The sequence below is a fragment of the Bos grunniens genome, chromosome 8 (genome assembly GCF_055505025.1).
Source record: "Bos grunniens cultivar Pamir isolate PY7600 chromosome 8, Bosgru_T2T1.0, whole genome shotgun sequence".
NCBI lineage: Eukaryota > Metazoa > Chordata > Mammalia > Artiodactyla > Bovidae > Bos > Bos grunniens.
This window is the reverse complement of record NC_141172.1, coordinates 70,229,079-70,243,470: the sequence shown is the minus strand read 5'-3', so window position 1 is coordinate 70,243,470 and position 14,392 is coordinate 70,229,079. Positions and strand designations below refer to the sequence as shown.

General features: G+C 41.6%; 1 protein-coding gene across 10 annotated transcripts in view; it reads left to right on the top strand.

Moving 5' to 3' along the window:
- The window catches only part of ENTPD4 (ectonucleoside triphosphate diphosphohydrolase 4), a 35,251-nt gene that overhangs the window by 10,146 nt on the left and 10,713 nt on the right, over nt 1–14,392 (top strand). For 4 of the 10 annotated variants that reach the window (XM_086416452.1, XM_086416448.1, XM_086416450.1 and 1 more), the window contains 7 exons: nt 366–563; nt 1,073–1,278; nt 7,342–7,492; nt 8,012–8,115; nt 11,607–11,666; nt 11,945–12,099; nt 13,706–13,872. In XM_086416452.1, the coding sequence (XP_086272578.1) occupies nt 366–563; nt 1,073–1,278; nt 7,342–7,492; nt 8,012–8,115; nt 11,607–11,666; nt 11,945–12,099; nt 13,706–13,872 (1,041 nt within the window). Of the gene's footprint in view, nt 1–365; nt 564–1,072; nt 1,279–7,341; nt 7,493–8,011; nt 8,116–11,606; nt 11,667–11,944; nt 12,100–12,181; nt 13,873–14,392 lie in introns of all 10 variants that reach the window. The other 6 variants (XR_015170051.1, XR_015170050.1, XR_015170049.1 and 3 more) reach the window with 2 other exon arrangements.

Genomic DNA, 14,392 nt, shown 5'->3' with positions numbered 1-14,392 from the left:
CTTAAACCTGGCTTTATTATACATTTACTTATTTACTTTATTGAACTTAATTCGTATAAACTATCTCTAATTCTGTTTTTGGAATGAGACAGGGTAAAAATAAAAACTACCTAATACTCCCCAGAAAGGGAGGGAATACAGATAAGTCATAATCATCAGGGCTTAATTCTCATTCATCTGATTTTCTAATTTTGGCTATTTTACATAGCACAATAGCAATGTGGAAGAGGCTGGTCTACATAAGGCCGTCCAGCAGGAACATAGGGGCAGCTCCTGCTGAAGGTCTTGTATTTGAATCAGTGGAGGTGAGGGGAGGCCTCTGTGGAGCAAATTGTTTTAGCTAAACCTGTCTTTTGGCATTTCAGGATTGGCATCTCCTGTCTTTTTCCTGCTTCCTGGCATTTCAGCATCTCTCCAGTGGGGTGTCCCCGAATTCTGAATACCAACTTACGCCAAATTATCGTCATCAGCCTTCTGGCTGCTGCTGTCTCACTTTTATACTTTTCTGTTGTCATAATCCGAAATAAGTATGGACGGCTCTCCAAAGACAAGAAGTTTCAAAGGTAGGAGAAAAAAAATGTGTTTTCTAGATGGTATGCCATACCTTCATCCTGTGACTTCAAGACTTTGGGGATTAGGTTGGAATTTAAGGAGCATGTGGCTGGAGGAAACGGATTTTGTACCCAATACAGCATAGCATGAAAAACTAAACTGTTTGAAACTGTTTAATTATTAACCACCAAATCCACATCATAAGAGGATTTGAGCATAAGCTTCTCCTGTAATATCATTTAAAGCTGATTTTTTAGTTACTGTTGACAGTTGGAAAATAGAGTTTTGCTTTTCAGAGCTTGTTTGAACTTATTTAAAACAATGATGAGTGTGTATCTGGTTTAGGTTACTTTTACCGTGGTCACTTTTTGTTTTCTTTTGATTTTTTTGATTATTTGACAGTTGTAAAAATGTTCTGGTGGCAGTGCCACATAGCTTAGAGATCACTGACTTGGTGTTTGTGTTTTGCATTATGGATAGTCTCTGTCTCAGTAAAAGTATGTCTGTTTCTCTAAACAAGGTACTTGGCACGAGTTACTGACATTGAAGCTACAGACACCAATAACCCCAATGTGAACTATGGCATCGTGGTGGACTGTGGGAGCAGCGGGTCTCGGATATTTGTCTATTGCTGGCCACGGCACAATGGCAATCCTCACGATCTGCTGGATATCCGGCAAATGAGGGATAAAAACCGAAAGCCTGTGGTCATGAAAATAAAACCCGGTATGTAAACAATAAATATCTGCTTGGTAACCAGGTTCTTTTTCTTAGGGATGGTCTTGATCACTACCTCCTGTACAGTGTCATGAACCTCCGTCCATAGTTCTTCAGGCACTTTGTCTATCAGATCTAATCCCTTGAATCTATTTGTCACTTCCACTGTATAATGGTAAGGGATTTGATTTAGGTCATACCTGAATGGTCTAGTGGTTTCCCTACTTTCTTCAATGTAAGTCTGAATCTGGCAATAAGGAGTTCATGATCTGAGCCACAGTCAGCTCCCAGTCTTGTTTTTGCTAACTGTATAGAGCTTCTTCATCTTTGGCTGCGAAAAATATAATCAATCTGATTTTGGTATTGACCATCTGGTAATGTCCATGTGTAGAGTCTTCTCTTGTGTTGTTGAAAGAAGGTGTTTGCAAAAAAAAAAAAAAAAAAAGAAAGAAGGTGTTTGCTACGACCAGTGTGTTCTCTTGGCAAAACTCTGTTAGCCTTTGCCCTGCTTCATTTTGTACTCCAAGGCCAAATTTGCCTTTACTCCAGGTAGCTCTTGACTTCCTACTTTCGCATTCCAGTCCCCTCTAATGAAGAGGACATCTTTTTTTGAGTGTTAGTTCTAGAAAGTCTTGGAGGTCTTCAAAGAACTGTTTAGCTTATTCAGCTTTACTGGTCAGGGCATAGACTTGGATTACCGTGATATTGAATGGTTTGCCTTGGGAACAAACAGAGATCATTCTGTCGTTTTTGAGATTGCATCCAAGTACTGCATTTTGGACTCTTTTGTTGACTATGATAGCTACTCCATTTCTTCTAAGGGATTCCTGCCCACAGTAGTAGATATAATGGTCATCTGAGTTAAATTCACCCATTCCAATCCGTTTTAGTTCACTGATGCCTAAAATGTCTATGTTCACTCTTGCCTTCTCCTGTTTGACCACTTCCAGTTTGCCTTGATTCATGGGCCTAACATTCCAGGTTCCTATGCAATATTGCTCTTTCCATCACCTGTCACATCCACAACTGGGTGGTGTTTTTGCTTTGGCTCCATCTCTTCTTTCTGGAGTTATTTCTCCACTCTTCTTCAGTAGCATATTGGGCACCTACCAACCTGGGGAGTTCATCTTTAAGTGTCATACCTTTTTGCTTTTTCATACTGTTCATGGGGTTCTCAAGGCAAGAATACTGAAGTGGTTAACCATTTCCTTCTCCAGTGGACCATGTTTTGTCAGAACTCTCCGCCGTGACCTGTCCATTTTGGGTGGCCCTACATGGCATGGCTCATAGTTTCATTGAGCTAGACAAGGCTGTGGTCCATGTGATCAGTTTGGTTAGTTTTCTCTGATTGTGATTTTCATTCTGTCTGCCCTCTAATGGATAAGAGGATTATGGAAGCTTCCTGATGGGAGAGACTGACTGAGAGGGAAAATGGGTCTTGTTCTGATGGGCGGGGCTGTGTTCAGTAAATCTTTAATCCAATTTTCTGTTGATGGGAAGGACTGTGTTCCCTCCCTGTTGCTTGACCTGAGGCCAAACTATGGTGGAGATAATGAAGATAATGGCAGCCTCCTTCAAAAGGTTCCATTCACTCACTGCTGCAAGCAGTGCCTCCCACCCTGAAGCAGGCCACCGCCGACCCAAACCTCCACCGGCGACTCCTGGATACTCGTGGGCATGTCTGGGTCAGTTTTCTGTGGGGTCATTGCTCCTTTCTCCTGGGTCCTTGTGCATACAAGGTTTTATTTGTAGCTTCCAAGTTTATTTGTGTTTCCCCAGGCCTGTGTGTTCTGGTGGTTCTGGTGGGGTTAATGGTGACCTCCTCCAAGAGGGCTTATGCCGTACCAGGTTTGCCATACCCGTAGCCCCTGCGGCTGGCCACTGCTGACCCATACCTCCAAAGGAGACACTCAGACACAGTTCTGGCTCAGTCTCTGTGGGTTGGGTGTGTGTTTTGTGCCCATCTCAGGCAACCAGGTTCTTAGCAAGCACACTGTCCCAGGTGGGCCATGCATCTTAATCACCTCCCCAATCCCGGCTGCTCAGTTTCCCTGAGTGTCCCATGAGAGTACCAGCTCAGGTGTGCTGTATGTCTCCTTTGGAGAGCTAATCTCAGGCTACGACCCTCCTGGTGAATGTCAACCATCCAGAATCTTGGGAAGACATGGTTAGCAGCAAGGAGCCTGCTCACAGTTTGATGGAAGATGCCATCCCTGGGGCTGAGATTGTAGCAGCCGCTTGCCTTCCAGCTCTGACTGTCGCAAGCCTGCCTCTCTGCCTCTGGGCTGGGAAGGGCTGGTAGGCAGTCTGCTAGCTCTCCTTTGGTATTCTCTCTCCTTTGTTCTGTGAGCAGGCCAGGCTGCCTATTAGGTTGTTAGGTTAGAGCCTTTCACAGGAAAGTTCTCCTTTCTGCAATTGTGGTTAGGCGTGTATTCTGGGGTTATTTTCCTCCCGGTTATGCTGCTTTCTGAGATTCCAGAACTCCCCTCAGACCTACCTGTGAGAGAGTTTCCTACTGTTTGGAAACAACTTCTCCTTCATGACTCCCTCCCCAGGACAGGCCTCCATCCCTAACTCTTTTGTCTCTCTTTTGTCTTGTCTTTTATATTTTGTCCTACCTCCTTTCAAAGAGAATAGGCTGCATTTCTGGGTGCCTGGTGTCCTCCGACAGTATTCAGAAGTTGTTTTGTGGAAGTTGCTCAGCATTCAAATGATCTTTTGATAAATTTGTGGAGGGAAAGTGGTCTCCCAGTCCTATTCCTCTGCTTTACAAATAGCTGAGAAAAGAAGAGAAGCTAAAAGCAAAGGAGAAAAGATACACCCATTTGAATGCAGAGTTCCAAAGAATAGCAAGGTGAGATAAGAAAGCCTCCCTCAGAGATCAGTGTAAAGAAATAGAGGAAAACAATAGAATGGGAAAGACTAGAGATCTCGTCAAGAAAATTAGAGATACCAAGGGAACATTTCATGCAAAGATGAGCACAATAAAGGACAGAAATGGTATGGACCTAACAGAAGCAGAAGATATTAAGAAGAGGTGGCAAGAATACACAGAAGAACTATACAAAAAAGGTCTTCGTGACCCAGATAACTACAATTGTGTGATTGCTCACCTAAAGCCAGACATCCTGGAATGCAAAGTCAAATGGGCCTTAAGAAGCATCACTATGAACAAAGCTAGTGGAAGTGATGGAATTCCAGTTGAGCTATTTCAGATCCTAAAAGATGATGCTGTGAAAGTGCTGCACGCAATATGCCAGAAAATTTGGAATACTCAGCAGTGGCCACAAGACTGGAAAAGATTCCAATCCCAAAGAAAGGCAATGCCAAAGAATGCTCAAACTACCGCACAATTGCACTCATCTCACATGCTAGCAAAGTAATGCTCAAAATTCTCCAAGCCAGGCTTCAACAGTACGTGAACCATCCACATGTTCAAGGTGGATTTAGAAAAGCCAGAGGAACCAGAGATCGAATTGCCAACATCCGCTGGACCATCAAAAAAGCAAGAGTGTTCCAGAAAAACACCTACATTTGCTTTATTGACTATCCAAAGCCTTTGACTGTGTGGATCACAATAAACTGTGGAAAATTCTGAAAGAGATGGGAATACCAGACCACCTGACCTGACTCCTGAGAAATCTGTATGCAGGTCAAGAAGCAACAGTTAGAACTGGACATGGGACAATAGACTGGTTCTAAATCAGGAAGGGAGTCTGTCAAGACTGTATATTGTCACCCTGCTTGTTTAACTTATATGCAGAGTACATCATGAGAAACGTTGGGCTGAATGAAGCACAAGCTGGAATCAAGATTGCCAGGAGAAATATGAATAACCTCAGATATGCAGATGACACCACCCTTATGGCAGAAAGCGAAGAAGAACTAAAGAGCCTCTTGATGAAAGTGAAAGAGGAGAGTGAAAAAGTTGGCTCAAAGCTCAACATTCAGAAAATAAACAATGGCCTCTGGTCCCATCACTTCATGGGAAATAGATGGGGAAACAATGGAAACAGTGTCAGACTGTATTTTTGGGGGCTCCAAAATCATTGCAGATGGTGACTGCAGCCCTGAAATTAAAAGACACTTGCTTCTTGGAAGAAAAGCTATGACCAACCTAGACAGCATATTAAAAAGCAGAGACATTACTTTGCCAACAAAGATCTGTGTAATCAAAGCTGTGGTTTTTTCCAGTAGTCATGTATGGATGTGAGAGTTGGACCATAAAGAAAGCTGAGTGCTGAAGAATTGATGCTTTTGAACTGTGGTGTTGGAAAAGACTCTTGAGAGTCCCTTGGACTTCAAGGAGATCCAACCAGTCCATCCTAAAGGAGATCAGTCCTGGGTGTTCATTGGAAGAACTGATGTTGAAGCTGAAACTCCAATACTTTGGCCACCTGATGGGAAGAACTAACTGATTGGAAAAGACCCTGATGCTGGGAAAGATTGAAGGCAGGAGGAGAAGGGAATGACAGAGGATGAGATGGTTAGATGGCATCGCCAACTTGATGGACATGAGTTTGAGCAAGCTCCAGGAGTTGGTGATGGACATGGAAGCCTGGTGTGCTACAGTCCATGAGGTCGCTAAAAATTGCTCACACGACTGAGCGACTGTACTGAATAATTTTGGGCTTGGTGTCCATTGAAATGATCTTGTATATGGAGTCCAAAAAAATCTGGCTTTCAGTTTGTTTGCTGCTCTTTGCTTTGACAGATCACTTAATTTGAGTCCACAGTTTCCTAATTTGTGAAATAAATTTTGGATTTCTAAAATCCCCCTCAGCTTTAATATTATGGGCTAAATGACAGCTGGAACACTTATGTACTCATTCAGCAAATATTTGCTGAGCACCTCCTATTTACCAGGGACTGTGTCAGGTGCTGAGACTAACTGAACAAAACATAGTTTCTGCCCTCGAGACACTTCCAGTTGAAATGTGACAGACAAGTAAATAGGGAGTTTCAGTGAGGTGGAATGAATATACACTGAGAGGGGAGGGTGAGCATGGAATATAATGAGAGCTCACCTTCAGGGAGGGTTCTATTAGGGAGGACTTCCAGGGAGGATGTAGCTCAGTGGGTGAGCTGGAGTCAGCCAGGTGAAGAGGGAGAAAGGAGGTGGGTAGTCAAAGAGAAGGTTCTTCCTGGTGAACGTACAGGGGCCCTCAGGCTAGAATACAAAGCATTACAGAAATGCCATGTGGTGTAGTTGGAGCCAAATGGAAGGAGTGTGGCAGGAGATGGGATGGGGGAGTGTGCAGCGAGTTTTATGCTGTTCTAGAGCTGAGCTTTATTCAGAGGGCATAGAGCCACCAGAGGATCTCAAAGCAGAAGACATCTTCTGCATAGAGAGTGGTTGGGGATGGCCAGGACTAGAGATTAGGCTGTGCTGCAGCAGGCTGGCCGAGGCTGGTGGTATCCAGAAGAGATGGTGAGAAGTGAAATAATGTGAGCAGAACCAAGGATAGGTGATCAGTGAGACCCAGAACATCTGTTGGGGATGAGGGCCCTCTGCTGGGGCTGCTAAGGTGAGTAGCAGGCAGCAAGAGCAGGATTGCAGTGGAAGTTGAGTTTGAATTTGCATATGTTGCTCTGAGGTCAAGGACATGGCTGTGTCCCATGGAAAGTTATGGGTATGATCAGTAACTTTCAGTATGATCAGTATAAAGTCAGTATGATCAGAGGTCAGGGAAGAGATCTGGATGGCTGCAATTAAGATTGGAGATCTATTAAAATGAAAGTGGTCATCACTGTTTTCATGAACATTAAAAGCATAATAAAGGAATGGTATGAACAATTAAAAAAAGATTCGGAGATCTGAGACAGAGATGGTGATGGCAGCTGTGAGAGAGAGTGAACTTGCCTGAGGCCAGTGTGGATATGTTTGTTAAGGGCAGAGACAAGCTGACATGCAGTTGATCCCAAGTATCGGACACACAGCAATTGCTCCGTTAGGTCTGTGTTTGATGACTGAGAAGAGAGCATGGGGCCGAACTTGGAGTATCCCCGTCATTTACAGCCAACCCAATATATGTTGGATATTAATTTAAAGGACTTCTCCTTTTTCTGTAGGCATTTCAGAGTTTGCGACTTCTCCAGAGAAAGTCAGTGATTACATTTCTCCACTCTTGAACTTTGCTGCAGAGCATGTTCCACGGGCAAAACACAAAGAGACCCCTCTCTACATTCTCTGCACGGCTGGAATGAGAATCCTCCCCGAAAGGTGATCCTCCCCACGAGGGCAGGGCCTGCCAGGCCAGTGGTGGTGTTGGCTGTGGTGGGTTTTCTCCCTTTTCACCCCTCCTCTCCCGCTGCCTCGTCTTCCTCTTCCATCATCATCATCATCAAAAGGAAGACATTAAAAATTCTCTGTTCAAATCTGGAACAGTACCAGACGTATAGTCAGAACTCACAAAATACCTTTTAATGTATTTTTATATGACTGTGAAGAGTAAACTGTAAAGTTGTCATTAAAAAAAAAAACCTGATTTTTTACTTTCTTAGTTTAAGGATTGTTTGCAGTTGTAATTCTACATCTAGGAATCACGTAATTTATACAACTTCTGAAAATTCCTTCTTAAACAGTCTTTTTAGTGAATTGTTTTGGTTTTAAATTTTACTTTTTTCACACAGGATATACCAGAGCTATAGGGTTTGGGTTTTTTGTTTTTGTTTTTTTTTTTAAAACAGAAAAATTTAGGATTTAATATATTGACATGTAAATTTTGGGATTGTGTTACAGTCAGCAGAAAGCCATTCTGGAAGACCTTCTGACTGACATCCCTGTGCACTTTGACTTCCTGTTTTCTGACTCTCATGCAGAAGTAATTTCAGGAAAACAAGAAGGTTAGTATATTAGTCTTCAGAACCTCAACTAGAGAGTAGTCCTGACTCACTGCAACTAAAGAAAAGCCTGTGCAGCAGTGAAGATCCAGCACAGCCAAAAATAAATAAATAAATAAAATTATTTTTTTTTAAAAAGAACCCCTTAGAAGGATTATACACTATGACCAAGTAGGATTTATCCCTGGGATACAAGTATGATTGAAAATATGCAGATCAATAAATGTAGTACATCAGTAAAATGAAAGATGAAAATCATTTCATCTCAATAGATGCAGAAAAAGCATTTGACAAAGTATATCCTTTCATGATTAAAAAAAAAAAAAGGCCCTTAATAAATTGGGTATAGAAGGAACAGACCTCAGCATAATAAAGGCCATATATGACAGACTCACAGCTAACATTATAGCTGTTATAATGTTATTATAACATTATAATGTTATAATAACATTGTATAACATTTTTTTATATAAAATGAAAGCATTTCCTCAAAGATCAAGAATAAGACAAGGATGCCCACTCTTCTTACTCCTATTCAATATAATATTGAAAGTCCCAGCTAGAGCAGTTAGGTAAGGCTAAGAAAAGCATCCATAAAGGAAGAAGTAAATTTAATGCTGTTTGCTGATGATGTATTCATATACAAAGAATTCCAAAGACTCAGTCAAAAATATTAGTTGTTGTATTTGTCAACTATTTCAGTAAAGAGGATGCAAAATGAGCATTAGCATTGTTTATGCTAATGATGAAGCATCTAAAAAAGAAAACAGTCCCACCCACAGAAGCATGAAAAATGTGAAATACTTAGGAATAAATTTAACCAAGGAAGTGAAAGATCTGTACAATGAAAACTGCCTAGACTTTACTGAAAATAATCAAAGCCATAACCATATGGAAAGATGTTCTATAGAGTTGGTAAGTCATCTACAGATTGAATGCAATTCCCATGAAAATACCAGAGACATTATCTACAGAGATAGAACAATCCTAAATTGTGGGTGGCACTGCAAAGGACCCCAGATAGCCAAAGTAATCCTGAGAAAAAAGAACAAAGCCAATCAGGTGTCTGAGTTTTAAACTCTACTCCAAAGCCATAGTAATCAAAATAGTGTGGTACTGGTGCAGAAATAAACACAGCAACCAGTGGAACAGGATAGAGGGCCTGTTATTAAATCCTGTCAGGTAATACTTGAAAAGAGAGCCAAGAAAACTTAATGGATAAAAAATTGTCTCTTCAATTGATGATGCTCAAAAACCTGGAGAAACACATGCAGAGCAATGAAATTGGACCCCTATGTCATGGATCAAATACCTAAACATAAGGCTTGGTGCTGTACAGCTCCTGTAAGAAAGAAAGAAGTTCATCATGGCAATGATTTTTTTGGATAAGACACCAAAAGCAAAAATCAACGAATGGGCTATATCAAACTCAAAAGCTTCTGCGCAGAAAAAGAAATAATTAACAAAATGAAAAGATAGCCTACAGAATAGGAGGAACTTTTTGCAAATCATCTTTCATATAAGTGGTTAATATCCAAAATATATGTAAAGAACTCATATGACTTTAATAACAACAACAAAATCTGATTTAAAAATGGGCAGAAGAACTAAATAGACATTTTCAAAAGAGGGTGTCAGAATGGCTAGCAGGCACATGAAAAGATGCTCAATATCACTAATCATCAGGAAAACATAAAACCACAGTAAGCTATCACCTCATACCTGCTAGAATGGCTACCCTCAAGAAAACAAGAGATAGCAGGTTCTGATGAGAAATGGATGAAAAGGGAATCCTTATACACTAGGGATGGAAATATAAATTGGTCCACCACTATGGAAAATAATATGGAAGTTCCTCAATAAAGTAAGTTCTCAGAAATATAAATGCTGTGTCATATGGTACCCCTAATTTCATTGAAAGTAAAGTGAAAGTGAAGTTGCTCAGTCGTGTCTGACTCTTTGCGACCCCATGGACTGTAGCCCACCAGGTTCCTCCATCCATGGAGTTTTCTAGGCAAGAATACTGGAATGGGTTGCCATTTCTTTCTCCAGAGGATCTTCCAAACCCAGGGATTGAATTCAGGTCTCCCACATTGCGGGCAGACGCTTTACCGTCTGAGTTGGGTAGATCTTCCTGACCCAGGGATCAAACCCAGGTCTCCCGCATTGCGGGCAGATGCTTTACCATCTGAGTCGGGTAGATCCCCTGGAGAAGGAAATGGCAACCCACTCCAGTACTCTTGCCTAGAAGAGTCCATGGATGGAGGAGCCTGGTGGGCTACAGTCCATGGGGTCGCAAAGAGTTGGACATGACTGAGCGACTTCACTTTCAATGAAATTAGGGGTACCATATGACAGCATTTATATTTCTGGGTATATGCCCAAAGGAAATGAAAATAGAATTCTGACAAGATACATGTACTCCCATGTTTATTGAAGTGTTATTCACAATAGCCAAGATACAGCAACAACTCAGGTGTTCATCAACAAATTAAAGATGTGGTACATAGCAAAGGTGAAATCTTATGTAACCAAGAGAAAGGAGGAAGGATATCCTTTTATTTTTGACATGGTTGACTTTGCACATTATACTAAGCGAGGTAAGTCAGAGAAAGACAAATACTATGTGATACCATTTATTTGTAGAATCTGAAAAAGTCAGAAACCAGAGTAAAATGTTGGTTACCAGGGGATGGGGGTAGGAGATAAGATTAATGATGTTTAAGGGTAGAAACTTGTAACACTAGATGAATAAGCCATAGAGAGGTAATGCATGGTGTAGTGAATAGAGACAATAATACTGTACTGTAATGATGTGATGATAATATTGCTACAAGGGCAATCATGTATAAATGTATCAAAGTAACACACTGTATCACTTAAATTTACACAGTGTTACACGTCAAATTTATTCAGTTTTGAAAAGTTGGACGGGTCTTGAATTGTTGGACTCTGGAGTTTGGGCTTTGTTTTATGGGTCAGTCCAGTAGAGAATAGCGTGAGTTGGAATGGGAAAGTAGGAACAAGAAGGTCAGTTAGACTGCTATACCAGATTAAATAAAGGCAATAATGAAAACAGGTGAGGATCGGATGTAGAAAATGTTATAAAAAGAGAATCAGACTTGGGAACTGAGTGAGAGCGTGGGATAAAGGAGTGGAAGAGTCAGAGTTCACTTGTTTTTAAAACCTTGCACTCGATAGATTTAGCCTCAAAGTGAAAACTCCAGTATTTCAAAACAATCTCCAAATTTCAAAGGAACACTAGGTCCTGGGGAATTATATTTTCAACACATGCAAATGGTATGAAACTACAAAATTAAAAGTTGAGAGTTCTTGGAAAACCACTGGAAAAAGATAAAAAACACCAGTAAAAGTGTATTTCTTCAGATAATGTTTTCACAGCTTGTCGGGATAAAATAAATGTCTGCACAGATCGCACTGATCAGAATTACATAAACTGTTTTTAAACTTTACTCTTCTTACAATGTCTTTAGGTGTCTATGCTTGGATTGGCATTAATTTTGTCCTTGGACGATTTGAGCATATCGAAGATGGTAAGTACTGTGTTCCCAGTGAATGTGTCTAACTGAACCTCTGTCTTTTTCTATTTCATGCAAAGCGTAGAAAAGAAGCTGAGTCTTGTGACACAGCTGGGTGTGGGGGAGCAGCGTGGGAGGCACTGCTGTCACTGAGTGAACTTGATCTTAGTGGGGAGGAGCGGGTTGGGTCTCCTAGATACCCTGGAGCCCACCATGAAAGCAGGATGACTGTTTGCAAAATTGTGCTTCCCTGCATTTGTTCCGTTCCAATGGATGTTTCTTGTTCTTTCCAGATGACGAGGCAGTAGTGGAAGTTAACATCCCTGGTAGTGAAAGCAGCGAAGCCATTCTTCGTAAAAGAACAGCTGGTATTCTAGACATGGGAGGCGTGTCAACCCAGATAGCATACGAAGTACCCAAAACTGTAAGCTTTGCCTCCTCACAGCAGGTTATTATCTGTACAAATTTCCTTCCTTTTGGTTTGGTTTTCATTTAACATGTCTCCATCCATTTTTGTTTTGTTTTCTGAGTCTGAACACATCTTTACTGTGCTTGCTGAGGGTCCCGCCTTCTCAACCCAGGCGACAGGAGACGGGAGGAAACCAAGGCAAACCTCCACTAAGCCGTTTGTGTTTGTTCATTGAAGTCAGCTGGTTGGTTTTCTGAACTTACGTAGATTTTCCTTTGGTGTGTATGTCAGCCACACACTTGAGTTTTTATTTCTGTTTCCAGTCACTTTTTTTCTCAGCAGGTATCGTAAAACTTAATATAATAGTGTCAGATTTCTTAAGTTGTAATTGGGAAAAATTACTTTTATGTAGGGGGGCAAGGATGTGTGGTCAGACAGCTCTCCACTTTTCTGGTAAAGACTGAGGTTTGTATCCACTGGTCCGGGTTTCTCACCTTGTGATCCACTCTGTCGTTCATCTGCTCCCCTGCCTCTACCTCTAGTTTCCCAGGAGGCTGGGCGGCCTTGTGTAGAGCAGAGGCGGTCCAGATGGGTTCCCAAATTGCTCTGTGTCTTTCGCTGTTCCGTTCAGTTGTAGATTAATACGAGCAGAGAGAGTGGTTAGAAAAGAGTGGAGCTGGACAAGCTTGGGTACACTGTCACCCTGTCCTCTCTAATTGTGGGACCTTATGCAAGTCACTTCACTTTTTTGAGCAGGTCTCTTCAGCTGTAAATGTAAACGCAAGTGTCTCTGACAGAGAACTATTACAAAACTGATTGAGGTGGCACATATAGTATATTTAACGCCCTGCCAGACACCATGTCAACTCAGTAAACATCGATGTGTTTTTGACATGTTTATTAAGCGCCTTAGAAGAATGCTCTGTAAATTCAAGTATTGCAATTTGTGTTTCCTACTTCCCATCCAGGCATGCCTCTAGAAACTATTACACTCTTGGTAAAAAGTCACATTTTCCCCTCAAAGCAAGAAACTCAGAAAAGCAAATTTGGGAAAAAATACTGAAAAATCAGGAATAAAAATTTCCCATGGATGCATCATCCAAAAAAAAAAAAAAGATAGTGTTTTGGTGTATTTATTTTCATTCTTTTTCTACCTCCTCATAGTTTTTAAAAATATGGTTGTTATAATCTTACTGTTTGTCCAGAGCTTTGTCCTTTATTGAACAGTGCATAAGCATGTTCCTCCATAAACTGCTACCATAATAACTAACCCCTCCCTGGAATTGTATATTTCAATGGCATCCAGTATTTTCTGTCACAGAATTGCAAAGGACGTGGTTGTGTATAGAGACTTCAATGTTGAAGACTATTTTCATAGTGTGGGATTTCCTGAGTAGATTTACTAGATCACATTGTTAACATTCTTTTTAAAAAGTCATTTTGGTATCACAGATGTGCAGCCCACCTGAAATTTTTTGTCAGGGTTGTCATGTTGAAGTAGGAAAGATGCTTAGAAGGATCCTTGGGAAATGCAGGAGCAAAATGTTTGCTCCTTTTAGATGAGACTCTTTCAGGATCCCTCTTTTTAGAAGGAAGTAATTATTTTTGCTTAAAATACTTAAGTTTGTGGCCCTTACGTCTGCAGGAAGAAGTAGCTAAGAACCTGTTGGCTGAATTTAACTTGGGGTGTGACATTCACCAAACGGAGCATGTGTACCGTGTCTATGTGGCCACGTTTCTTGGGTTTGGTGGCAATGCCGCTCGACAGAGGTATGAAGACAGAATATTTGCCAGCACAGTTCAGAAGAACAGGTAAAGCACCTTCCACTGCTCAGCCACGACTTTGAAATCTAGGTCTGTCCTCATAGAAGACATACCCAGGCGAAGCAGGAGCCCTCAGTCAGCAGAAGAACGTCAGCACTGCTAGCTGTTTACCGCCCGCCCAGCCTGCTGAGCTGGGGAAGAAATTCAAGGGTGCAGGGTCCTGCCTTCAGCCCCAGCCTACCAGGCTCTGAAGGAGGCTCTCACTCTCAGACCCAGGGCTTCACTGCTGGATTAGAGGTCTTGCTCTCAGGATATTAAATACTTTTAAGCCCTGGGTGGTGCTATTCCAGATTGTCAAGTCCTGGGGAAACTCAGTACCTGGGCCACTCGGATTTCCTGGTGGCCCACAGGATGCATTGGTGGCGTTGAGTTATGAGATGGCCTAGTGTCGTGGAAACCAGCCTGGGCGGTTATGTGGTAAATACGACTGTAGGAAGGAAGTTATTCATAAGAAAGAAATGATCCAGAAGTCAAAGTTTGTCATTTTAAGCATCTTTAGCAGTAACAC